At 40.2% G+C, this 27,122-nt stretch overlaps 1 protein-coding gene across 1 annotated transcript in view; it reads left to right on the plus strand.

Annotated features, from left to right (window-relative positions):
* The window catches only part of slc6a16a (solute carrier family 6 member 16a), a 35,715-nt gene that overhangs the window by 791 nt on the left and 7,802 nt on the right, over positions 1 to 27,122 (plus strand). Inside the window, exons 2-11 of the mRNA XM_034191020.1 lie at positions 14,706 to 14,925; positions 15,120 to 15,277; positions 19,574 to 19,700; positions 20,321 to 20,496; positions 20,606 to 20,716; positions 20,904 to 21,145; positions 21,320 to 21,500; positions 22,910 to 23,111; positions 25,717 to 25,876; positions 26,005 to 26,167. Coding sequence (XP_034046911.1) covers positions 14,706 to 14,925; positions 15,120 to 15,277; positions 19,574 to 19,700; positions 20,321 to 20,496; positions 20,606 to 20,716; positions 20,904 to 21,145; positions 21,320 to 21,500; positions 22,910 to 23,111; positions 25,717 to 25,876; positions 26,005 to 26,167 — 1,740 coding nt within the window. The remainder of the gene's footprint in view (positions 1 to 14,705; positions 14,926 to 15,119; positions 15,278 to 19,573; positions 19,701 to 20,320; positions 20,497 to 20,605; positions 20,717 to 20,903; positions 21,146 to 21,319; positions 21,501 to 22,909; positions 23,112 to 25,716; positions 25,877 to 26,004; positions 26,168 to 27,122) is intronic.

Genomic DNA, 27,122 nt, shown 5'->3' on the forward strand with positions numbered 1-27,122 from the left:
TTATATTATGAACTGTAGATGATGGAATCCCTAAATTCCTTGTAATTGAACATTGAGCAACATTGTTCTTAAACTGTTGGACTATTTTTTTCATGCAGTTGTTCACAAAATGGTGATCCTCACCCCATCTTTGCTTGTGAACGGCTGAGCCTTTTGGGGATGCTCCTTTTATACCCAATCATGACACTCACCTGTTTCCAATTAACCTGTTCACCTGTGGAGTGTTCCAGTTAGTTGTTCTTTGAGCATTCATCGCCTTTCCCAGTCTTTTGTTGCCACTGTCCCAGCTTTTTTGAAATGTGTTTCAGGCATCCATTTCAAAATGAGCAAATATTTGCACAAAACAATAAAGTTTATCAGCTTGAATATTAAATATATTGTCTTTGTGGTGTATTCAGTTGAATATAGGTTGAAGAGGATTTGCAAATCATTGTATTAAGTTTTTATTTACATTTCACACAATGTCCCAACTTCATTGGAATTGGGGTTGTACATGTTTGATGCACCCTAAATTTGATGTTTTGGTGAAAGAAAATACTTCTCTGTACCACTTCATCATGAAGCTGTATAACAGGGGATACAAAATGCAAAACATGCACTATGCATAATTTCTCCAATCACAGAAACAGAAGCCTATAATTTCTTCTGGGTTGTCTGTGTGTCTTGGTGGCTTTCCTCACTCTTCTCCTTCTTGCACAGTCACTCAGTTTTTGAGAACGGTCCACTCCATACAGATTTACCATAGAGTCCCATACTGTTTGTATTTCTTCATAACTGATGTAAATAAAGTCCAAGACATGAAAGAAAGACAAGAAATGTTCATGTATCCATCCCTTGAATTGTCTGAAGAAAACTAGCAATAAAACTGATTAATTACAGGTATTATACCAAAACCTTCCATTACTTATGCAACCCATCATCTTGGCTTTTATAATTTTTTAATTAATTTATATAAAGATGTAGAGATTTGCCTTCAGTTACAGTTTAAGGAAGATAATTTTTACATATTTTAATTTTTTGTATTTGAAATAAAAATGTATTTTTTAAATGTTTGAAATACCAAGTGTTGCAGTACTTTTGAAGGGCACAGTATCTGTAAGATATTTAAACAGTCACGAGCAGGCTTGAAGGCTGTTTGCTGCCTTTTGCATAATCTCCATGCAGCTGATTTGCTGTGTTTGTTTATACGCAGAATTCAGTGGAGACTGGGGACAGTTGTAACACATTTTTCTCCAGCACCTCTGAGCACTTTGGTTTTACAGTCAGGTCCATACGTAGCCTTTTCGGAGGACCCAACTGGAGTGACTTTGTATCAGAGAACCTTTACTCAGGGAGACTCAAATGACTGGTGTCACTTGCACTGCCAAGGAACGTTGCCTGCAACATTTTGGCCAAGTGGCAAGTTTCTCTGGACGTGATCCAGCATTCAGGGTCTCAGGGTTGGAGGATTCCAGCAGCTGGATGACTCCAAAGGGATGCCATCTTTTCCCCTGGTTGTGGCAGATAGATGATCAGGGGTCTGTTACACAGGACAGCAGCAGTTGTGCATCTGTTATGCGGCTCAAAATACGCCCGATCCACAGAGGGGATGCAAAAACACCTTTCTGTGTAACCACTTCAACGACCCTTGTGCGATGTTGTTGTTTCCCGTGGAGTTGGTGCGCGACAGATGACGTCACATTTCCCCACAGATCTGCCAAATTTTTTGACATATATGCTGGATTTTGAGCAGCTTGCCATGGTCTAAAACAGGGATGGGCAATTGTGCCATGGAGGGCACATGGAGACACTGCAGGTTTTCCTTGCTACCAGTCACCTCAGCAGGTGATTTCATTGACGATCAGGCGTTTATGTTCAGAGGAGAAGCTCATCAGAAAACCCACCTGGAAAACCTGCAGTGTCTTGGCCCTCGTTGCCCACCCCTGGTCTAAAAGCATGACGTCATAGAGAGAGAAATGATCTACATGCTAAGAGCCAGTTGTTTTAAGGATTAGACAGGCTGTGATTCAAGCTGACTCAGATTTCAACGAAATATGGCTCAGAGATCGAACCTACCAAGAAATGAACTTTCCCAAATTTTCAACCTAACTTTCCCAAACTTTCAACCGAAAACCAAATGGTGACCTTGACAGGGGTCATCAAAGTTCAAAGCAAAAATACACAAAAACTGATATTTCATTAAATTCCCATCTTTCAAGCGGTATAACATTCAGCGCCATCAAGTCCCCAAGCTAGGTTAACTATCAAATGATTTATGGAGGCAAACTCTTTCATCTTATATACATATTAGGTTGGGGGACCGATGACACTGAATATAGGGGGTGTTCAAAGTCTGGTCATTTTGCAAAATTGGTTGTATTTAAAAGCCCATAACCCTCTGCGCCATCAAGACCCCAAAAACATTTCAATGTTATCAACAAATATAGGCCCTACTCTATCAAATGCAACTGAAAAATCATTGGGATCTTGATGGCGCGGGCCACCAGGTGGCGCTAAACTTCCTCAATATTGGGCAAGTCAAGTACTTTGGCACCCCCTGGTGCCCCCCAGTGCTGGTTAAATCACAGTGTAGGGGATCCAAATCACAGCATAGGGGCCCCCTGTGCTCAACAGCGCTGGAGAGAACCCTGAACACACAGCCCCGATTATTGTGCAGCGCTGGCCGGTCATGGGGTGGTCTGTGAGGTGTTTGTGCAATATATGAGTGTCCTCCGGCTATGACAACTCTTCTGCGGTATTCAGGTGCAGCTTCATACATTGTGGCGGTTTGTGAGCGAATACCAAGCACAACTTGTAAGGACCTGGCAGCAGCTGCACAGCTCTTCGGCATCCTGTGGCATTCTCTGTGATTTCATGACCACAGAAGTTCCACAGAACGGATTCTGCCTCTGTGTAATGGGGTTTTAGATGTTAAACAGCAATTGTGTCACCATTTCCACAGCATCCTTTGATGGTCAGAATTGAAAGGCATGCATGTCATCGACCTGTTGTGCCTATTGGGTGCCATAGTCTTGTTTGAGGGGCGCTAAAGGGGTAAAATGAAAAGAACATAATTGTACTTCCGGGGACAGCCCTCGTTTATCTCCATCACAAACATGGAACTTTCTCAGAGTTTTTGGGCAAATTACATGGCAAAGCAAAAGTGCAGATGTGGTGGAAAGTGGACATGTGTTACGGTTTGTTTATGACCCGGAGCTCAAACTTGTTGAGGCAAGAGTGAGGCCGCAGTTACTCTGTCAAGGTGTGTAGGCTAAAACCTACCAATACGACCTCTCCCATCTGCCTCATTTTCCCTTCTCCACTGGGAACTGAACAAAACTGCACTTTTTGTGACTGCTTCGGTGATTGCCGTCGAAAACAAAACAATACACCATTTTTTCCGTTAGAAGTGATGCTGTGTTTGTGCAGGCTGTGCCCGGAAGTCATCAGATCCCACAATATCATGCAGGAGTTCAAGCAAAACTGAGGTTCCCTATTGAGAAAGATGGACTTGAGCACTGACTCCTTTATATCACAAGTATGCCACCATCTGGCGCCATCGGCCAACACTCAAAGGGGCTGGAAGTGCTTCTGAGCAATCAGTCACTTGACAATGAAGGTATGCATAAATTTGCAAAATCATTAAAATAAATTTATTAGTCATCCTTACTACAGTGCATTTTGCTAAAAAAAAAAAAGTACCTTTTCTTCCCATAAACTGACAGTTTAGGGGCAGAATGGTCTTGGACAGCTTTGAGCTGGAATCACTAATCACAGCTCTATGTGCCGTAGTATTCACTAAGCTGTAACAGTGTAGTGATCAAAAGTCCTTCTGTGTGTGCAACATGTTGTAAATCTGTGCAGATAAGTGTCTAACCTGTCTCTCATATTTAGCAGTAGCAGCTAATTGTCTTAATTTTGTTTTTTAAAACATTTAAAATACTCACTTGTGGAAACATCTAAAAGTGATGGCGTGCTATGGGGGCAGATTATGCAAGTTAGACCCGTCTTACACTTGTCCAAAAGTCTAAAATCTAGAACACCCAGCTAAGGTGTTTAAGGCCTGTTTTCCTGGTCTAAGGGCCCGGTCACGCGGCACACAGCGATAGCTGAACGAAGGAAAAAAAAGTCACAAATCGTCGAGAAAAAGTGGATGAATGAGCCTGCACAAGTGATTATGACAGATTGTCGGAAAAATGCTTCCCTCTGCATGTCATTTATTTTTTTAGCACACACGAGCACCATGAGCACCAGTTATGTGTTTGCCTGAATTTTCAGTATATGTACAGGCTTTATATTAAATCACACTTATGCTATATGTGAGATGTATTTTTATGCTTTGCAAAGAGAAATGTGTGATTAGCACCTCCTCAGGTTATATGATCCTTGGCACCTAGAATGAGAGTGTGTCTTGCAGACTTTATCATTCATTATCCTGGGTGTTGAAGACTGCACAACCTTTGTAAATACTTGAACCCTGTAAAAATAAATTAACAGCTTGAAATAATGTATTAAAAGTACATAAAGCGTAGCGTGTTATCTGTGTGTAACAGTGCAGGGTGTTTCCCAGTGTGCTTAGTGAACTGTATGGCTGGATACCAGCTCCTGTGAAGCTAAAACATATTGAAACAGTACAAAATAGATTAATGAATTTGGATGATATGGTTTGATTTTTCAGGGTGAGCTTAGTCTCTCCGATGCACAGCTGTAATTTATGTTAAAGTAGAATGTTGTTTGCCTTTTGGCTGCTCCCAGGTGCTTGGGGTCACCACAGCAGATTGAGTACAGATGTGCAGTGGGATTTGGCAAAACATTTATGTTGGAAGTCCTTGGATGTCCTGCAATTCTAGATGTAGTTGGAGAAACACACACTGCTAGGGTGACCATATTTTGACTACTGAAAAACCGGGACACTTGGCCCAACAATGAGAGACTTGAAGTTTTCTCAAACATGCCTCATAATTTCAATAAATTTAAAGTATGCTTCCTCTGTATTGATAGAAAATTGTTATATTACAAAATACTATGTATAACAAAAGACACAAATTCAGATTGACTTCTCAGAGAAACCAGTACATGTCCTGGGAAAACAGGATGTTTGGTCACCCTACATGCAGCCCTTGGTCTTTCCAAAGGGTCAAATATGTTTTTGGCTTGTAAAGGCAGGAGCAATGCTTAAAATGGAGCCAAAACCGTCCGCCATTGTTTTTGCTTTGCTAAAGAGTTGCTGCAAGCGGTGGGAAACCAGAGATGTGCAGTAAAAGGACATAGGCATTGACGTAATGACGTCGCTTCACTATGGCTTATACTACATAGAAAATCAAATTGGTTCTAAGAAGGTTGAATGAATTAATTTATTTATTCGACGTACAGAATAACAACACAGACAAAAACAAAACGCACAAAAGAACAACGTACAATGAACCCATGTGACAAAAAGGGTGAAGGCAGAAGCAAAGCTTGTAAATACCCTCCCCTTATACTATTAAAAAAAGAATGTATACATATATACTCATAACAACAATACAAAAGAAATGTGCACAAACAATACAACTCAGTCAGTGCACCAGAATTTCAAAACACAACCAAACGAGTAACAGTGCACAAACCCAAGCGCAACAACAAAATGGTAAACCTAATTCTTCAAACTATAACGTTGATATATAGCCAACTCACTTCTTAAGAGATGTGATTTTTCAGAACATTTCATATTAATATACTGAGGGCGTACAAATTCAGTAAAAATATGCTAATATGACAAAATGTTATACAATTTATTATATTTTCAGAGTAGTTCCTATTGTGTGAGTGCAGTGGAGCAAACAGTAACTTAACTTATCTCCCAAGGGAAATATCACAGGTTCAAGGTTGCCTGAGACTTAGACTCATGTTTATTCATTGAAAAACACCACAAATGCGCCTGTCACAGAATGAAATATCGATGGCACTGCACAAATAAATAAAAACACAGAATAAAAGTTCAAGGTGTGTGATGGGGATAGATGGAGATAAAAAAAAAAACTATCTAGCATTCTCTGTATCTGTATACGAGGTCTGTTAGAAAAGTATCCGACCTTTTTATTTTTTTTCAAAAACCATATGGATTTGAATCACATGTGATTGCATCAGCTAAGCTTGAACCTTCGTGCGCGTGTGAGTTTTTTCACGCCTGTCGGTTGCGTCATTCACCTGTGAGCAGGCTTTGTGTGAACAGTGGTCCACCCCTCTCGTCTGATTTTTATTGCGAATAAAATGTCTGAACGATTTGGAGCTTTGCTGCATCAAATTTTTCCAGAAACTTTGAGAGACCTCCAGGTGGACACCATTTGGAAAATTCAGATGGCTTTCAGGGATGATTTTATGGGGATTACACAGATTAAGGAGTGCTCCAGCCGGTTTAAAGACCGCCCACAGCTGCTGAGAGTGCGGCGCACTCCAAGCGCCGATCGACAGGCTGAATCAACCAGATCATTTCCAACATGAAGGCTTTGTTGATCCGGGACGTCGTCTGACTTACACAAAAATGGCAGGAGACGTGGACATCAGTACTTTTTCGGCACATTCCACTGTTACAGAAGTTTTTTTCATGGAAAGAGAAGCGGAAGGATGCGCCACGGAGCCGTTCATGGCACGGGACAAAACCAACTCCGTGTTGGTCTCACAGGGTGGCTTTCAGACGGTTTTCGGTGGTTTTTCAGTCGTGTGACTAATCCAGAAATTGTGGATGAGCCTGGACATGCCAGAACATGTCCTGTGAGGCTTCATCATGGCGTTGCTTTGCGCTATGTGGCACCGCCGCGACACGCAGAATTCCTCCGCACGTCTGTCTCAATGTGCCGAAAAAGTGCTGATAGCCACGTCTTCCGCAATTCCTGTGCTAGTCAGACGACATCCCGGATAAAACACAGAGTCCAGTTTGGAAATGAACGGCACATTCCACTGTTACAGGAGTTTTTGTCATAGAAAGAGGAGCGGAGGAATTCCACACATCGCGCAAAGCAACGCCGTAATGAAGCCTCACAGGACATGTTCTGGCATGTCCAGCTCATCCACAATTTCTCGGTTAGTCACACGACTGAAAACCCACCGACAGCCGTCTGAAAGCCATCTCAAAGCCGTCCTGTGAGACCAACACAGAGGTGGTTTTGTCCCGTGCCATGAACGGCTCCATGGCACATCCCTCCACTTCTCTTTCCATGAAAAACACTCCTGTAACAGTGGAATGTGCCGAAAAAGTACTGATGTCCACGTCTTCTGCCATTTTTGTGTAAGTCAGACGATATCCCGGATCAACAAAGCCTTCACTTTGGAAATGATCTGGTTGATTCAGCCTGTCGATCAGTGCTCGGAGCACGGCGCACTCTCAGCAGCTGTGGGCGGTCTTTAAACTGGCTGGAGCACTCCTTAATCTGTGTAATCCCCATAAAATCCTCCCTGAAAGCCATCTGAATTTTCCAAATGGTGTCCACCTGGAGGTCTCACAGTTTCTGGAAAAAATTGATGCAGCAAAGCTCCAAATCGTTCAGACCTTTTATTCGCAATAAAAATCCGACGAGAGGGGTGGACCACTGCTCACACAAAGCCTGCTCACAGGCGAATGACGCAACCGACAGGCGTGAAAAAACTCACACATGCGCACGAAGGTTCAAGCTTGGCTGACGCAATCACACGTGATTCAAATCCATATGGTTTTTGAAAAAATAAAAAGGTCGGATACTTTTCTAACAGACCTCGTATACACAGGGTCATTCACCTTATACAACTGAAGTTTTCCTAGAAAGTGTAGATAAAGTGGATTCCATGCCAAATCTCCTGTGGTAGACTGGCACAAATGTAATTCAATGTACAATAAGTAACAGCTGCATTTAATTCTACAAAAATAATTACTTTTAAAAACAGCATGATAATGTTAATTTAGCAGAAAATGCTGTTGGATTTACTGGTTTAAAATTTAAATTGTTGTCAGTTACAGCAGCTTTATACCACCAAATGTACTGGTTCTTCTGGGAAGGTATTTATGTATTTTTACTGTATTTTTTTTACTGAATTATTCTGGTAACCACAGCTGATGGCTTTTTACCATCAAGACAGCAGATTTTTTTGTTACAGTAGAGGAAATGTTCTAATGGCATTCGTAAAGGAGGCAGAGCAGTCAGCCACCTGGTAGTGTGGGTAGATATGAAGGCAGGAGTCAACAACCCTGAAATCAGTGTAACACAGAGGAAAACACAGCAGCGTCAGTCTGCAGGCTTGTTTTGTGAACCTTGGGTAAAGACTTTGGCAGGCTTTGTGGAAGAGTTTGCTGCTTGATATTAGAAAGTCCTCAACAGTTGAATCTTTGAAGTCTCCTCTGAAAACTTTTATTTTCTCACTCACTCATCTTCATCTGCTTATTCCAATTGAGGGTCGCGGGGGGCTGGAGCCTATCCCAGCAGTCATAGAGCACGAGGCAGGATGCACCTTGGACAGGACGCCAGTCTGTCGCAGGGCCACATGGAGACAAACAAACACATTCACACCCGCACACACACCTACAGACAATTTAAAGTTTCCAATCCACCTAACCTGCATGTCTTTGGATGTGGGAGGAAGCCGGAGCACCCGGAGAGAACATGCAATCACGGGGAGAACACACAAACTCCACACAGAAAGGCCACAGGTGGGAATTAAACCCATGATCTTCTCGCTGTGAGGCAACAGTGCTAACCACTAAGCCACTGTGCTGCCCACTTTTATTTTCTGTTTCTCTTAATTTGTTATGGTTTAACCTCATTTTAATTACATTTGTTGTCATCTGTGATATCTTTGTATTTGATGTTGTATTTTATTACCCAATGGCCATCAAGTATGGCCATCGGGTATTGCAAAGGCTTTGCGTCCGTCCGCCTGTCTGTCTGTGCTCAACATAAGTCCAGTCATATTACTGCCAGAGTCTTCAAATTCACAGGGAATATTCTTGGGACACAAACCTTGGACAAGTTCAGAGATGTCTAACCTTTACCTATTTTAAGAGGTTAAAAAGTTGCATTCTGTTTCAGTCTGTTCTTTTTGTTGTTGTTGTTGTTCTTTTTGTTGTTGTTTTTTTTTGAGTGGCGGGGGTGACAGCCAATCACAGTAGAGCTGCTGCACTGTGACATCAGTGGCCGGTCTCTCCAAAACCGCTTCGGTTTGTGGGTGATTCTTAGACTACGGGCACTTATTATGTCCTTTGATCATATTGTATGAAAAACAGAAAAAAAGGGGAAATTTCACACTTTCATAGTTATCTTTACAATGAAAGTGTGTTAAGAAATTTGTTCTAGTAGTCTATGATGACTTTTTCACCTTTTTTCAGCATCATTATATGCAAATATTGCCGTTTTGTGCTTGTCCCACACCCAGACTGTTGATCTTCAATGATAAAAATGAATGGTAAAGAATGTTTTAAAATATCTCTGAATAAAATATTAGTAAAATAATCAAAACATAATTGGGGTATTCAATGTCATACAACTGTTGTGATTTTTTTAAATAAATGTAGTTGTCCCACACTATTGCCGTAATTTCCACCACAACACTGTAATGTCCCTTTTAACAGTTTGTATGAAAGATTGTTTGGGTAGTTTCTATGGAGATAAACAGTGACATCAGAGCACATGTATATAGCGCCAAATCACAACAAACAGTTGCCCCAAGGCGCTTTATATTGTAAGGCAATGGTGTGGTGGAAATTACATTTACAAGGCCAATAGTGCCCGTAGTTAAAGAATCACCCTTGTGTGTTTATATACATGTTTCTTATATATTTTGTAAAAGCTAGCGACAAATAAACACTTCTAAAGCCGCAAACACTTTTAACCTGATAACACCTCTGGAGTGATTTACAAGACATTTTTGTGGACATCAGCATGCACGCTAGCTTCCGCTAACTCAAAGCTAACTTCTGCTCTTGTCGAAAGCTCTACATGCAGGCGCCGTTAAAACGTAAATATTGTTTATGATTGATTGATAAAGGGGCTTTATTGAACATGTGCAAATTGTATGTAAGACAATAGGACCTTAATAATTAATTAAACAACTGCAAATTGTAAAGAACACAAGGCTCGTATGGCTGAGGGTATTTTAGCATTGCGTTATTTTATGTATGTTTAAACGTTTATCACTTTATTGCTCTGTTTTGATATTTATTCATAGAGAGCACTTTGAAATTGCTTGCCTGAAAGTTATATCGTCACCTTCCTAAAATAATGGCCTAAGTCATGTTTTGGAAAATATGACTTAGGCCATTATTTTAGGAAAGTGACGATATATAAATAAAATTGTTGCTATTATTATTATTATTCCTACTGATTGTACATTTTGATTATATTTTATTTTATTACTTCATGTTCTGAATTGTATTCAAGTCAAGTCTGGGAACATGTACTGGTGGTACGCTTCACTGTATCCACAACACCAAGGAACCATCTTGGGTCCTGGAAGACAATCACCCAAGCAGACAACCGGTCCATTCCCACATCTCTAAAATAACCTTGTAGCTGCCACAGCCAGGTGAAACGTGGGTGTCCCCTTTGTCTTCTCCAGCCTCTGGGGTCCTCAACACTCAGGTACCTGCATACCGGATCATGCACAGAGAAATAGACCACATGGTCAAACTGTCAAAGCTGACACGTCCGCATGATGCAAGTGATGCTCCTCATCTTAGTCTCTCTGATTAACCGCTTGTTTGATACAAAGTCATCCAGCTGTATACAAGGATCCTCAGAAGAGACCTCATACCAAAGACAACCAGTCGTCCCTTTAGGTCACTGGTTAGTGTCCAAGTCTCACAGCCATACAATAAGACAGGCAGCACCACAACCCTAAAGACTTGGATCTTCATTACAAAGGTAAGGGCAACACCTCTGTCCAGTGACCTCATGACTCCACAAGCGCTTCCCAGGTGCCTCTTGATCTCAAAGGCCCAGGACCCAGAGACATGCATGTCACTGTTCAGATAACTGAATGTCTCTACAAGTTCAACACTTTCATCACATAGTCCAGAAAGTTGTTAAAAGCCTGAATTTTAGTCTTGATCCAGGAATATGTCAAACCCAGACACTCCCGATTCCGCACTCAGCTTCTCAAGTGTTGCAATCAGAGTATCCATTAATTCTGCAAAGAATTCAGGTCAAGGTCAGTAAACCTTTCCTCACCAACAAAAATGCCCAAATCACAGATTTCCACAAACCTACCCAACACCCAGTCCATGCAAGCACTGAACAGCGTATCGTGTAGACAGTGTCGTGTATTGTATTGACTTAGAATAATTAATACCATGATTCCAGATACAGGAGGCAGCAGTTTGCACCTCTAAAGCTAGTTTGTGATTCACTGGTAATCACACAAAAAAGAAGTTTTATAAGTGTAAACTTTATTTTCAGACTGTGGCTGATGGCGTGACCAAGGTGAGCACCTTAAAGTAGTGCTTCATGGTGGATTGAATTGTTCACGTGTCTTAAAAACATCATCTTTTAGGGTCACGTAGTGCTATTCTAATGGATAATGTTTGCATGACCGAATGGCTCCTTTGTGAGGATTTTATTCCAAATGTCTTCCATATTATAGGTTGCTGTGCTTTTAATTGACCTAATGGATCATCTAAGAAGCTTGTTTTCCCATCAAGCCACAACATCGAGCGTGCCGCCTTCACTTTGGACACATACAGAGGCACAGAGCCACACACACACACACAAGGTGATTTTATATATATATATAAAATTTAAAAATGATACACACTGTCGGGGGCGGGGTGACTTCTCCTGACTTCACCTACAGGCTTTTAGGTTGATATTGTGAGGAACAACTACACATATATACCAAACAAATCTGTTCAATTTGTCATCCGTATTTCTGGACTCTTCAACCTGTAATATGGAATTATTACCAACTCTGCCTCAGCACGACCCACTATGTGGACCAATGCAGTCCCAACACCTCCCAGTGTTTCCACACACGTCACTGAAAACCGTCATCTGTTCACTCTGAGGTCTGCACTGTTCCCCTCCTCTCTATTTGTGGCCACATATTTTTGTCACTCTTTCATACTCTTCTGTGTGTGCGATTGTTCACGTGTGCACGTTGCTAAAATGACCTACCCTATCTGACCACCTCTGTGGTCTTGTCCTTTAATTTCATGGTTTACACACCACTAGTACTTTTCCGTTCAGCTGATACCAACTGCGTCGCAGAGCCAACTATCCCATCACTGTTTGGCTGATATAACCAAAATCAAATTGTGATTAGTAGTGGTGCAGATTAACTAAAATTTCCATGACAGTTGTTCATTTTGTGACTAAAGCACCAAATCTGGCACACACATACTAAATTAAGTAATGTTCTGGAGCTGACCTCTAATGACCTACAGGGGTCAATGAAGAATTGCACAGGGGTCAGAATTTAAAAATGTTCCAATCATATTGAAAGGTATACCGTATTATTTGTCTGATCATAAAGATTCCAAAAAGGTATAGTTTGGACTATCTATGACTGAATGTTATGGTGTTAAAAACAGCAAAATGGTCATTTGCAGTTGGTACGAGGGTCAAAAGTTAAAGTTGCGCCAATTGTGGTAAATGTAATGAAGTGATGCAAATTATTGGTTGACTAAATAGGGTTTTAAAAAGGAATATTTTGCACCATCTGTCGTGGTGAGGTATGATATTACGGCGTAACACATATGTTGCATGTCAGAATTCAATGGATATCAATGGATTATTTTAGTATCACTAATTTAATCTTTATTTAACCAGGTTTGTCCCATTGAGATTGAGACCTCTTTTGCAAGGGAAACCTGGACAATTATAAAGTTTACAATTCACCTAACCTGCATGTCTTTAAATGTGAGAGGAAAATGGAGTGTGAGTAAGTGTATGAATGTCTTTGTCTATATGTGGCCCAGCGATAGACTGGCGTCTTGTCTTAAATGTACCCCGCTTCCAGGCCAGTGACCAGTGGGATAGGCTTCAGCACCCCTGTGACCCTATAGAGAATGAATGTTATGCTTAGTTATCACATAACAGGGTGTTTTATGTCATAGAATCCAATCCTGTTTATTTAATCCTATACCAACAAAACTAAGGACCTGTGGCCCACTCTTGGGCTGACTGTGTTGGAAATGATTAATCTCTCATTAACTTCTGGATCTGTTCCTAAATGTTTCAAATCTGCAATGATTAAACCATTACTTAAGAAATTTAATCTTGACCCTAGTATATTGAAAATCTGTAGGCTGATAACAAATCTGTAATTTTGCTCTAAAATTCTGGAAAAAGTGGTTTCACAGCAGCTTGTGGACCACCTTACTAAGAATAATCTCTTTGAGCCACTGCAGTCTGCTTTTAGAAAATATTATTCCACAGAGACAGCGCTCACTAAAGTGGTGAATGATCTTCTGCTTGCAATGGATTCAGACACCACTGCGGTTCTGGTGCTGTTAGATCTCAGTGCTGCATTTGATACGGTGGCTCATCATACAGTATTACACTCGATAGGCTAGAGAATCATTTTGGGATTACAGGGAGTGCCCTTGCATAGTTGACATCATACCCGAACAGTTGTTCTCACTGTGTTTTATACAATAACACGACCTCTAACCTTAGTGACATGAAATTTGGGGTACCACAGGGGTCCATCTTAGGCCCCCTGCTTTTCTCCCTATATATAGCACCCCTTGGGCACATATTGTGGCATTTTGGAATTACCTTTACTGCCTTGCTGATTATACTCACTTATAATCAGTCTGCGAGCCAAAAATCCTTAGAGGATTGCCTTGCATCAGTGAGAAGCTGGATGTCTAGCAATTTCCTACTTTTAAACTCTGACAAGACTGAAATGATAGTTCTTGGTCTAGTGAGACATCAGCATAAATTTGGCCCTCTAGTGATTAGTTTAGGCTCGTGTGTCATACATCACACTGACAAAGTGAGGAACCTTGGGGTGATCTTTGATCCTACGTTGTCCTTTGACCTCCACATTAGATATATTACGAGGACTGTTTTTTTCCACCTGCAAAATATAGTGAAGATTTCGTCCCATTCTGTCTATGGCTGATGCTGAGACCCTGATTCATGCATTTGTTTCTTCCAGATCGGACTACTGCATTGTTCTATTTTCTGGTTCACGGCAGTCCAGCATGAGGGGTCTCCAATTGGTTCAACATGATGCCAGACGTTGGACATCCCATTTATTAGTCCTATGAGTTCAACAAATAATTTGCATCACTTTTTGCCATTATTGGGGCAAATTAACTTTTGTCCCCTGTACAAACTGAAATTGACCTTTGAACATTATGGATAGTACAAGCTATACCTTTTTGGAATCTGTATGTTCAGACAAATAATGTGTTATGCTTTGCAATATATTTGGAGCATTTTTAAATGTTGATCCCTGTGTTATACTTCATTGATTCCTACCTGGCAATAGCTAACAGTCTGGGATGGTCACCATACATCTTTGTGTCAGCTGTGATATACTGAGGCTGGATTGTAGGAGTTATTTCATCCCCTTAAGTGGTACAGAAAACCTGTTTGGCCCATGGACATAATACAATGTTGATGATAGCACAAAAATGAATAGCTGATTGTCTTAAACCCTTCCTCATACTCACCTTCTTTGATTTTATCACATTGGATTGATTGGTGGTTTGCTTAATTTGATGCTGACATTTATGCTATACTTTAAAATAAAATCTCTTTCTAATTTACCAGACAGAGAAGCCTTCACTGCCTGACAGGGAGGACACGCCCTGGCTGGATGAGGGACACCCTGAATGTCAAATTGCACAGACTCCAGAAGGACTCCTCAGAAACGATGTAGACCGGCCAGCATGGGACTCAAAGATCCAGTATGTACTGGCCCAGGTGGGGTTCAGCGTGGGCTTGGGTAATGTGTGGAGGTTTCCATATCTCTGCCACCAGAATGGAGGAGGTGAGCAACTTTAAGGAAAGCATGGTGAATATTAACATGGCAGGTTTGACTCATCATTTATGTCTCTCAACCTTTTTATAATCTTGTCTGTCTGGTCAGTTTGATGCTTCAACAGAGTGACCGTGCATCACAAAATGAACCAAAAAAACTTGCTCTTACTTTCTACAATACAAATTATTCTCCCATCTTTGCAGGGGCTTTCATGTTGCTGTATATTTTTCTTTTGGTGATTGTGGGGGTCCCACTGTTTTTTATGGAGTTGGCAGCAGGGCAGAGCATTCGGCAGGGTAGTATTGGGGTATGGAAGCACATCTCCCCAAAGCTGGCAGGAATCGGCTACTCCAGCTGCATGGTGAGTATTTTAATCATTAAAGTGCCTATTCATTTCCAGAATTTATGATTAAGTAACTCGGTATCGTTTTATTAGGTATTTATTATTGTTTTCACCTGTTTCTATGCCCTTAACAAAATATCTCAAAAACTCAAAAGTCATTTTAACCAAATTTTGAACATTAATTAAGTCTCTGTGTAGGCTCTCAGTTGTCCAGGTGGTTCCCATAGTAGAGAAGCTTGAATCTTTGACTGGACTGGGTTGCTTGACGCGAGGATGTTTTGCTTCTAATCGCAGAAGCTTCCTCAGCTAAATTTCTTGCCCTGGTAGTCTGACTTCTGTCTTGACTCTGTAGAGAAGAATAACAGAAGCCATCAAAGGCTGGAGTTTAAACCTAACCAGACCCCTAACCAGGAGGGGTCTGGTTAGCAAAGGCTGGAGTTTAAGGTTTAAACTCCAGCCTTTGCTGGCTTCTGTTATTCTTCTCTACAGAGTCAAGACAGAAGTCAGACTACCAGGGCAAGAAATTTAGCTGAGGAAGCTTCTGTGATTAGAAGCAAAACGACCTTGCGTCAAGCAACCCAGTCCAGTCGAAGATTCAAGCTTCTCTACTATTAATTAAGTCCCACACAAGGATGAAGCCATTACCATTTCAGGTCCAGGAGTCAAAGGTCAAGGTTACAATGCAAGGTCAATTTTTTTGCTCAATGCAAATAGATAGAGAGCAAATTTTCTACAATGTGTAACTCATAGTGCAGCAAATAACTGAAACAATACTTCACATGGTAATACAAGCACCAAATCCAGCACAAATTCTCCTTAGACATTGCTCTTTTGAAAAAAACGACGGGCCACTTGAATTTTCAGTAGGCGGCCACGTAGGGGTCAATTGAAGAATTACACAGGGGTTAAAATATAAAAATGCTCCAATCATATTGAAAACTATACCACATTATTTGTCTGATCATAAAGATTCCAAAAAGGTATAGTTTGGACTATCTATGACTGAATGTTATGGTGTAAAAACCTTAAGAATGGTGACAAAGGTCAATTTCAGTTTGTACAGGGTTCAAAAGATAAAGTTGCTCCAATTTTAGTAAAAAATGGTGCAAATTGTTGTTTAAGCTACTTGGATTAATAAATGGAATAGTTTTGACTGTGTTGAATGCTTGGTCTCTAAAGTAAAGGTCAAATAATGTTGGCGTCCATTGAATTCTATGACATGTGACATATGTTACCCCGTAACGTGATAACTAAGCATGATACATGGTGCAAACTATTCCTTTTTGAAACACTATTAACTCAACCAATAATTTGCATCACCTTTGAACAAAATTGGAGCAACTCTAACTTTTGATCCCTCTACAAACTGAAACTGAAGTTTGTCACCATTTTTGTTGTTTTTAGTCATATTCATAGATAGTCTAAACTATACCTTTTTGGAATTGTTATAATCAGACAAATAATGTGGTATAATTTTCAATATGACTGGAGCATTTTTATATTTTGACCCCTATGTAATTCTTCAATTGACCCCTACGTGGCTGCCTATTGAAAATTCAAGTGGCCCATAGTTTTTTTAAAAGGGTAATATCGAAGGTGTACTTTTGCCAAATTTGGTGCTTGTATCACTATTTGAAAGATTCCTCTGTAAATATTCTGTTATCTGCTGCACTATCATGGATCAGAGGGAATAGAACTATGGTTACTGTTAAGCACTAATAGGAATTTGTAGTCTTTCAAAGTATACATCACATTTCACCTTGAGTGTCCTTCAGTGTCACCTTCAAGGTCACCTAAAGTTTTATTACTTATGGTGGCTAAACGGAGCCAGATACACCCATAGCTCCTATTAGACATAAATAGGAAGACATATGTGCGCTTTCAAAATATACCATTGCATTTGACGTTGAGTGACCTTGAACATATTCAGAGTCCGACCCATGTTGTTGTAATGAAGGAGAATATACTTTCCCCACTGATACAGTATTCTTATGGCAGCGGGTTTTGCACTCGCTAGAGTTTCCATATCTAGTTGAAAGTTCAAATCTTATGAAAATAAACTTTGTTGCTGCATGATCAGTTTTTGTGCTAGCAAACGTCTCGATCAACTAAATTGTGAGATTTGCAAAGCATCTTTCTACCATTGGAAAAGGTATCAGGAGCTGGATGTGACAGTGTTGCTGAGGTGTTTGTTCATTCACGCTGCTTATGTTGATTGTACAAGTTTGTAACTGGACAGATTGACTGAGAACATTTGTGTGTCTTAAACAGTATAATGCATTTGTATGATTTGCTGTTGTGTTGGACATTGACAGAAGCAGAGAAATGCATACTCAATTCTGCGTTTTACTCAAAGCCACATAATTACTCTTCATAGAAGGTTGTGCTGCTCATCAATGTTTACAGTTCAAAAATAGTCCCAGCAACAGTATTTATAACATAATTTGTTATACATGCGTATACGGGGAAAAAAGAGGTTTAAGTAGTTAAAAGTTTAAAAAGTCTAGGTTTGTCTTCGTCTTATTGGAAAACCTGTGTGTATGTCATCGTTTTTGGATCGCTTAAATAAACTTGAGAAAGAATGATGAGGCCGTTCCAGCCCACTGTAATGTGAGAAAAGCCATGCGCTGTGCATGCTGGCAGGCTGTTGTGCAAGAGTTTTCTGTACAGATCAAGCAAAGCAAACAAAGTGCTATAAAGAACATTCTGTACGCATGCAACATTCTGCACGCATGAGAGTTATATTTGTACACTTAACCTTTTTGTGCTATTCAAGGTCAAATCCACAAATCAGAATGGCTGCACTTTGCATCCCTGGTCAGAATTACTGCCACCCCGGTTTTTAAGTAAAGAGTTCACAATATGCTCAGAAATAAATGCAAATTAAACAAGTTACTGTGCACAACAACAAAACAAAATGCTTTCATGTAATGAAATATGAAACACAGACATAACATGGATGTGTGTGTTGGACTTCATTTATGTACATCAATGAATACTAACAGTGTGGTGCTGTATAGTAAATCTGTCTGGAGTAGGCAGTTCTCAAAATGTGAGAAAAGGCAAGCAGTGAAGGAAGCCATCAAGCCACCCACAACAACTCTGAAGGAGTGAGAAGCTTCCGTCCATGTGATTGGAGAAACTGGGCACAGTGCAGCTTTTTTCCACCCATAAGTGGCATAGTGCAATGGAGAATGATTTTGCTACAAGAAAACAGATAAAAATCTGTCTTTTGGGTCTCCCATGTGCCTTCTTGCAATCTGTGGCTGAAATTTGTCTTCTCAAAAACATTATTCTCTGTTCCACTCCACTATGAAGCTTGTGCAATTGGAGATGCAATAGCAAAAGTTGTACTATGCACAGTTTCTCCAATCAGAGCCAGAGGAGCCTATAAGTCACTCTCCCTCTGTTTTTCTTTTTTTTTTGTGTCCGCCAAGGATGTAATAAAATTAGCTGTGTTTATTTATTTATTTGTCTGTCTGTCTTCCTGTTAGCAGGATTACGTCAAAACTACTGCACGGATTTTGATGAAATTTTCATCAGATACATATTAGGCCATGGAAGACTCCATTAAATTTTGGAGGTGATCCGGATCCAGATTTTGGATCAAGTTTGACTTTATACTGTATAGGCTTTGAAGGATTATGTCAAAACTATTTCACAGATTCCGTGTGGTGGCTTAGTCATTAGTACTGTTGCAAGAAGGTCATGGGATCAGTTCCCACCTGTGGCCTGTCTGTGTGGAGTTTGCATGTTCTCCCCGTGTTTGTGTGGGTTCCCTCTGGGTGCTCCGGCTTCCTCCCACATCCAAACGACATGCAGGTTAGGTGGATTGGAATCGTTAGATTGTGCGTGTGGGTGTCACCGTGTTTGTTTGTCCATATGTGGCCCTGCGACAGACTGGCGTCCTGTCCAGGGTGTACCCCACCTCACGCCCTATGACTGCTGGGATAGACTCCAGCTTCCCCCCACCCACCCCGTGACCCTTAATTGGAATAAGCGGTTGAAGATGAGTGAGTGAGTACTTTACAGATTCTCATCAAATTTACACTACAGATAATTATCAGGGCATGGAAGACTCCATTTAATTTAGGAGATGATCCAGATCCAGATTGGCGGATGTCTCTGATTGCTCTTGTTTTGTCACTAAGATTATTCAAAAAGTTTATCTGTTTTGAGGTAAAATGATTGGAAGATAGGTTGGCATTGACATAGTGGATGGTCCTGTTGGACCTTTTTTTTGTAGAGTTGTGTGTTCTAACAAGTGCTACTCTGGTTGATTAATTCAATCATTTTTAAAATATTTTTCTCTAGGTCTGCTTTTATGTGGCTCTTTACTACAATGTCATAATTGCCTGGAGCTTGTTCTACCTTGGGAATTCTTTTCAGTATCCTCTGCCCTGGGAACAGTGTCCAATTGATGTAAGCACCAATGACACAGGTAAGAAATGCCGCTATATTCAAAGCCAGAATCATGTAGATGTACAGTGCCTTCCAAAAGTATTGGAATACTTGGTATTTCACACATTTAAACCTGTTTATGCCATTTCAAATACAAAAAGTACAAAAAATGAAAATTTCTAAAATTATAATCTCTACAACCTAATATAAATTAATAAAAAAAATATAAAGACAAAAATGATGGGTGGCATAAGTAGTGGAACGCTTTGGTATAATACCTGTAAATAATCAATTTTTTTTGCCAGTTTTCTTGAGACAAGTCATTGGATGGATACATCAACATTTCCAACATTTCACTGAATATGTCTTGGACTTTATTTACATCAGTTCTGAAGAAATACAAACAGTACAGCATTGTATGGTATCTCACAAAGCAATTGTTCAAAGCTCTCTCAGGTTTATGGTGCTTATATATTGGCCACATCACAGCTCAACTGCAGAGCAGTGCATTGATAATCTCTGTAGGGGTTTGTTACAGTGATGTGCTAATGCTAATTAAAATTACAGCAGTAAGGCACATGTGAAATTGTTGATTTTTTTTCTTTAAATGACAATATGAAATTAAAATCTATGATAGCAACTTCTCTCCTCTATCAACAGTGACAGAATGTGCACGTAGCTCTCCAACATCGTATTTCTGGTTCAGGAAAGCCCTCAACATCACAAATTCAATTGAAGAATCAGGAGAGTTAAACCCCATCATGACAGGTTGTTTATTGACTGCGTGGGCAATTGTCACCTTGGCTATGATAAAGGGTATCAAGTCTTCTGCAAGAGTAAGTTGAGGTCTATGAAACCACAACTAAATGCATGTTTGTTCTTCTATTGTATTTCACAATGCTTTCTGAGACGGAAGTCATTCCATGTTTCTTTTTTGAAACCTAGGTCATGTACTTTTCCTCAGTATTTCCCTACGTAGTGCTCTGCATTTTCTTCATCAGAGGGTTGATGTTAGATGGTGCAATAGAAGGAATCACCTTTATGTTTTATCCTAAAGTAAGTACAACTTGATCACTTTGAAGTTGATATTGTGTAGTCTTTGAATTGGCGAGAAACCTACTTGATTCATAGTGGACTAACTATTTCTGCATATACTATTAGTATAATTCAAGCAAATTTTCCTTGTATTGTATTGTTTATACTCGGACTGAATTACACTACTAATTTTACGCTGTTTTTTCAGCTTGAAATTTGGGGTAATGTGCAGGTGTGGCGGCAGGCTGCTACACAAGTGTTCTTTGCACTTGGACTTGGCTATGGCTCTGTTATCGCATATTCTTCCTACAATCCCATCCACAACAACTGCCACAGGGACGCGCTGATGGTTTCCAGCATCAACTTCATGACGTCTGTGCTGGCATCACTGGTGGTTTTTGTTGTGCTGGGGTTCCGTGCCAAGAAAATTGCTCTACACTGTGTCGCTAAGTATGGATGATTATGTGTGCATGACAGTTTCCATTTGTCTAGAAATAATAATCAGTATAATGCAAAATAATTAAAATGAAAACAGCCCTATTAATATGTCTAATTTTTCAAGAGTTTCCTAAGCACCTGCAATATTGAGTATCCGCACCCTTTCTCTCTTGGCTCCCATTTTAGAAATCTTGGTAATCTAAGTGGTTTGTCTTCCATCGGATCTAACCAGCAATGGTGGCCTTGGTTCAATGTGACAGATCCAAGCTCTGTGTCTGTAGCTGATTACAGAGAATGGTACACTCACTATGGCGCCATGTTGGGGCATAATATCACTGACTGCAACCTGGACGAGGAGATGAGTAAGGTAAACTTGGTCTGAGTGTTGGGTTGATTAGGTGATTATGGTCTTGGAAAGTGACCTTGTGATTAAACTTTGTCAGTGCAATAAAAGTGAGGAACATTTTATTGGTTGACAGGATTGTGTACATTTTTGGCACATAAAAAAAATAATAAATCTGGTCCTCAGTGAAATGGGTATAATCTGTAGTAAAGGTAGTGTTGTAGAAAACTGAGCAATTGCAAATGTTTTAACCATATTTTAAAAATTAGTGTCTTAGGGACACGTGAGCCAAAAAAACTTGTATAATCTGATGTAATTTGTGCAGATTAGGAGGTAGTATGTATCTTTTACTTTAATTGTACAGATGGCTTTGCTTTCTATTTTGTTTGTGCATCTGGAAATAAATGGTTTTTGCTTGAATGTGGATTTGTCTGCTCAGTTATTTTGATGCAAGGTTAAAATCAAAGGCTAAAGTTAAGATAAAATACAGAGTGAGCAGTGAGCAATCTTGCTCAGTTGTGTGCAGTAGCTGTGCGCAGGGAATCAGGGCGAGATTAACACAGCTCCCTTGAGGTGCATGGTGGCTCCGTGAGGCACGCAGCTCCGCTCATCGCACTGACAAAAGCAGAGATACGTATCATACACGTGTATGAAACATGAATTTGACTTCTGTAGTAATAAATTGGGCCCCTCATTTTTGGAATTGAGACTCAAATTGGGAACCAAATTCAGCAATGAGAGCCTGGCTTGTATTACACAGGGTTAAATATATGTCACCGCTGCAGAGACTCAAATCACAGTAGGGCTTCAGGTTTGGTCCAAAATGTAACAAGGCTTCATAGTCATCTGCTCAGACCAAACACAAACAAAGAAACAAATTAACCCACAATAATCCATTGTTATAAAATTCCTTTAAACTTTAAAGGGTTTGTGCAAAAATTGATATCTATACTTAGCCACGTACAGCCCATTAAAAAGTATTTGTGAAAATTAATTGATGACTTTCTGCCACTGTGCCAACAAACGAACAAATAATCAGACTTAAATAACTCGGGTTAACTAAAAGCACATGAGAAAGCCCAACAGTCATCTAACTGTTCTTAACCTAATTTAAATCCATGTGGGGGCGCTGTTTCTCAGACTAGCAAATAACATGGAAGACTATATTAAATTGTTAATTAAAAATAATCCAGGCTCCTTATCTACGCCAAAATGTATCAAATTTTCTATAACCAAACATAGACATCTCAACCAGATTTCATTGAAATTTGGTGATGCCTTTTTTGAGATATAATGCTGGCAGACAAACAGTTAAGTTCTCCACAGTTTTCAATAGTGTTTTGGGAATTTGGCATAAATAATTGGAAATTTCTTTAAATTCGTGTTTATAAGTAATGTGTGTTCCTTTCTGTGCTTCCTTTGTGTGAGTGCAGGGCGTCGAAGGGACAGGTTTGGCATTCATAGCTTTCACTGAGGCAATGGCGCTCTTCCCTGCCAGCCCCTTCTGGTCCACACTGTTTTTCCTAATGCTACTCAACCTGGGCCTCAGCACCATGTTTGGGACCATGCAGGGAATCCTCACACCTCTCATGGATAATTTTAGCCTGTTGGGTCAGCACCGCACCCTCCTGACTGGTAAATGGCAGAAGCCAACAGATGGACATTTTACTGTGTACTTTTACTACATATTCAGTAATTCAAGACAATTGTAAAGTTTGTTTTAAACAATTCTTAGTGTTCAAGATGAGATCAACTTTATTTACCCCAAAGGAAATGATTTTGCCAGAGTACCGAAACAGTGAACAATTTTATTTATTTATTTATTTTTACAATAAGTACAACAAATTTTTGCAAAATGACTGGAAGACCTTTGCACAAGATGTTCAATAATATTGCACATAAGTTTATTCACTGAATAACTGTTTATTATGTATTCATCCTGCAAAAGGGGGAGGAATTATACAGTCTAATTGCCACAGGTGGGAAAGGCCTCCTGTGGTGTTCTGTGATGGACCTCGGTGGTCTCAGTCTACGACTGAAGGTGCTCTGACAGGATGTCACTGTGGCATGCAGGAAGTGGGAGATGTTGTCCAGGATGCTGCGCAGTTTCCTCAACATCCTCCTCTCTGACACCTCCACCAGAGACTCCAGCTCAACCCCCAGGACAGAGACAGCTCTCCTGATGAGCTTGTTGAGTCTGTTTTTGTCAGCTACCTTCAGCCTGCTGTCTCAGCACACTACAGCTGGAGACCACCGAGTGATAACATCTGCAATATACGAGGTCTGTTAGAAAAGTATCCGACCTTATTATTTTTTTCAAAAACCATATGGATTTGAATCACGTGTGATTACATCAGACATGCTTGAACCCTCGTGGGCATGCGAGAGTTTTTTCACGCCTGTCGGTTACGTCATTCGCCTGTGGGCAGTCTTTGAGTGAGGAGTCGCCCACCCTCTCGTCGTTTTTTTCATTGTTTAGAAATGGCTCAGAGACTGTTGCTTTGTTTGATCAAATTTTTTTCAAAACTGTAAGGCACAACTGAGTGGACACCATTTGATAAATTCTTCTGGTTTTCGATAAAAATTTTAACGGCTGATGAGAGATTTTGGTCTGGTAGTGTCGCTTTAAGGACGGCCCATGGCGCCTGACGGCGATCTGCGCTTCGAGGCGGCAGCGTCTCGCCGTTTCAAGTTGAAAACTTCCACATTTCAGGCTCTGTTGACCCAGTAAGTCGTCAGAGAACAGAGAACTTTCAGAAGAAGTCGGCATGAGGAGTTTATTCTGACATTCCATTGTTAACGGACATTTTGTAATGAAAGAACGTGCGGGCAGAGTCGCATGTCGGGCCGGACCCGACCGCGGGGGGTCGCAACAGGAAAAACACCTCCGTTGGAAACCTTAATGGGCAAGTTGGAACATGCCCAAACTGTTAAACAATTTCTCAGTTACTCACTTGTTGAAAGCCATCAAAAGCCGCCTGAATTTTACAAATGGTTTTCAACACGGAGGTGTTTTTCCTGTCGCGGCGCACACAGATTCGCTGAGTCGTCACGGAAACAACTCGGCGAATTTGCGCGCACATCTTTCATTAAAAAATGTCCTTAAACAGTGGAATGTCCACATAAAGTCCTCATGCCGGCTTCTTCTGAATCTTCTCTGTTCTCTCACAACGTCCTGGGTGAATTAAGCCTTAAATTAGGATGTTTTCAGGTCGTAACAGGCCAACGACGGGGCCTGGAAGCGCTGCGTGACATCCCGCTCCGTGGGAAGTCCTTACAGCGACAGAAACACCCCATAATCTCTCATCAGCCGTTAAACTTTTCACCGAAATCCAGCTAAATTTCTCGAATAGTGTCCACTCGGATATTCCTCACAGGTCCAGAAAAAATTTTGATAAAGCAACGCACGCCGTCTCGAGCAGCGTGTGAAACAAAGGAATTCAGCCGAGAGGGCTGGACCACATCTCACTCAAGGCCTGCCCACAGGGAAATGACATCACCGACGCGTGAAAAAACTCACGCATGCGCACGAGGGTTCAAGCATGATTGGTGCAATCGCACGTCATTCAAATCCATATAGTTAAAAAACAAATGTCGGTTTCTTATCTAATAGACCTCGTATTTCTGCAGACATTGAAAGATCAATGTCTCACTACCTCCTGAGGAAGTACAGTCGGCTCTGACCTTTCTTATACACAGCATTTGTAATTACAGTCCAGTCTAGTTTGTTGTCTATGTGGACACCCAGGTATTGTAGTAGTGACTTGCCTGACTTGAAAACATCAGCACACTCTTGTGGTTTTACATGTTTTTTTTTTAATTATTATTAATTTTTTATCATGGCAAAACAAACTAAAATAGAACATGCTTTGTTAGACAAGCAAATATATTATGTATTTCATTCAGGCCATTTTGTGTTTTTGAGCTTTAAAATTCTTTTTATTTTTCAACTTTTTTGAATGAGGTGACCTAAATTTTGTAATTTTATGTTAAAATGAAAATGTGGCACATAGACTTTTTATAATTCTGCTTGAGTTTGGTAGATTTAAAAATTTTATTATTGAATGTTTGTTCCAGATTATTTTCATCTTTGAGGACACCATTAGACCAGATAGGGGATTTTTGTATTTTTTTTTTGTAGTGTTCCTCTGTGGCATAGTATCAGATGATCTTCATGTTTTCTTTGTTCAGGATACATCACTCTTTATTAACACAGTCAATGTTCTTATGTGCTTTCCAGTGTCCAGCTGTGCTCTGGGGTTCTTAATAGGGCTCTTGTTCACCAATCGAGCAGGAAACTATTTTGTGACTATGTTTGACGACTACTCTGCAACCCTACCATTAGTCATTGTGGTCGTTTTTGAAACCATTAGTGTTGCCTGGGTTTATGGAACAGATCGGTAAGAAATCAATATTTATGACGGCTTTTAAATTTTTAAACATTTTTCCTTTGGCTTGTTTTAGTTTTAATACATGCTAATTGCTTTGTTTTGAAAAGATATATTTCATTGACTTTCCTCAACTGCAGTTTCCTGGATGATATTGAAGTTATGCTGAATTGGCGTCCTCCAGTGGTGTACAAATATCTTTGGAAGTATGTGTGTTTACTGTCAATGGTTGGTCTTTTGGTGGCCAGTTTGCTGCAGATGGTCTTCAAAGGACCCACATATACTTCCTGGAGTCAAAGCACAGTAAGATACAGGATTGCTGTTTTTCTATAAGTTCATTGGATGTTTGTGATTTTATTCTTCTCAACAGGCACAGTAATATCAATAGTTTGATTTATTTCAGTCTAACTCTGTAAGAGCAGGTATGAGATGATCAAATTTCAGTGGTCATCCAAAAAGGTTTTACTTTTATCTTTAATATGCTTAAACTCTGGTGTTTTTATGATGTCACAAAGAACTGCAGCTGACAAATAGACACTTGACTTTTGACAGGTGTATGCACTTCTTTTAAGTACCTCTACCTCTATTTTATTTTGTGTCCAGCCAGAGTCAGTTCTAATTACAGGATATGATCATACTTCATATTTATATGTATTTATTAGCTGCTCCTGTGGCCCAGATCATCACAGGAGTCATTCATTTAAAAAAGAGGTGCCCAAATTCTTTCCTTTAAAGGGCCATGAATTAATATGTATATGGCTGCGGGCCAAAAACAAATATGTGGCTTATGTACATAAAACTACATTACATTACACTTACACGTATAATGGTGGCAGGGTAGGGCAGTGGTAGCATTCTTACCTCACAGCAGCAAAATCCAGGGTTCTAAGGTCACTTGTGCCCCAGTTTCCTTCTACCTCTGGAGTTGCACAGGGAAGCACGTTGCTCTTCGTCTAGCATGGCATTTGTGCCGAGTCAACATCCAGACCCATACATATACTAAATTAATATTCTGAATCTGAAGTAAAATTTCAAACATAATAAAAACATGATTGCTTAATCTGTTTAACAGTTTAGTCATTTTAGGAGAGCTTGTTAATTGCCTTGGCATGCCAAAAAAAAGTGACAGCGGGCCATTTTAGTGCAGCAAATAACTGAAACAATACTTCACATGGTGATACAAGCACCAAATCCAGCACAAATTCTCCTTAGAGAGCAGCAGGATGAATATGTTAGTTTAAATGAGTCAACACCCCCG

The sequence above is a fragment of the Thalassophryne amazonica genome, chromosome 16, assembly GCF_902500255.1.
Source record: "Thalassophryne amazonica chromosome 16, fThaAma1.1, whole genome shotgun sequence".
Classification (NCBI taxonomy): Eukaryota; Metazoa; Chordata; class Actinopteri; order Batrachoidiformes; family Batrachoididae; genus Thalassophryne; species Thalassophryne amazonica.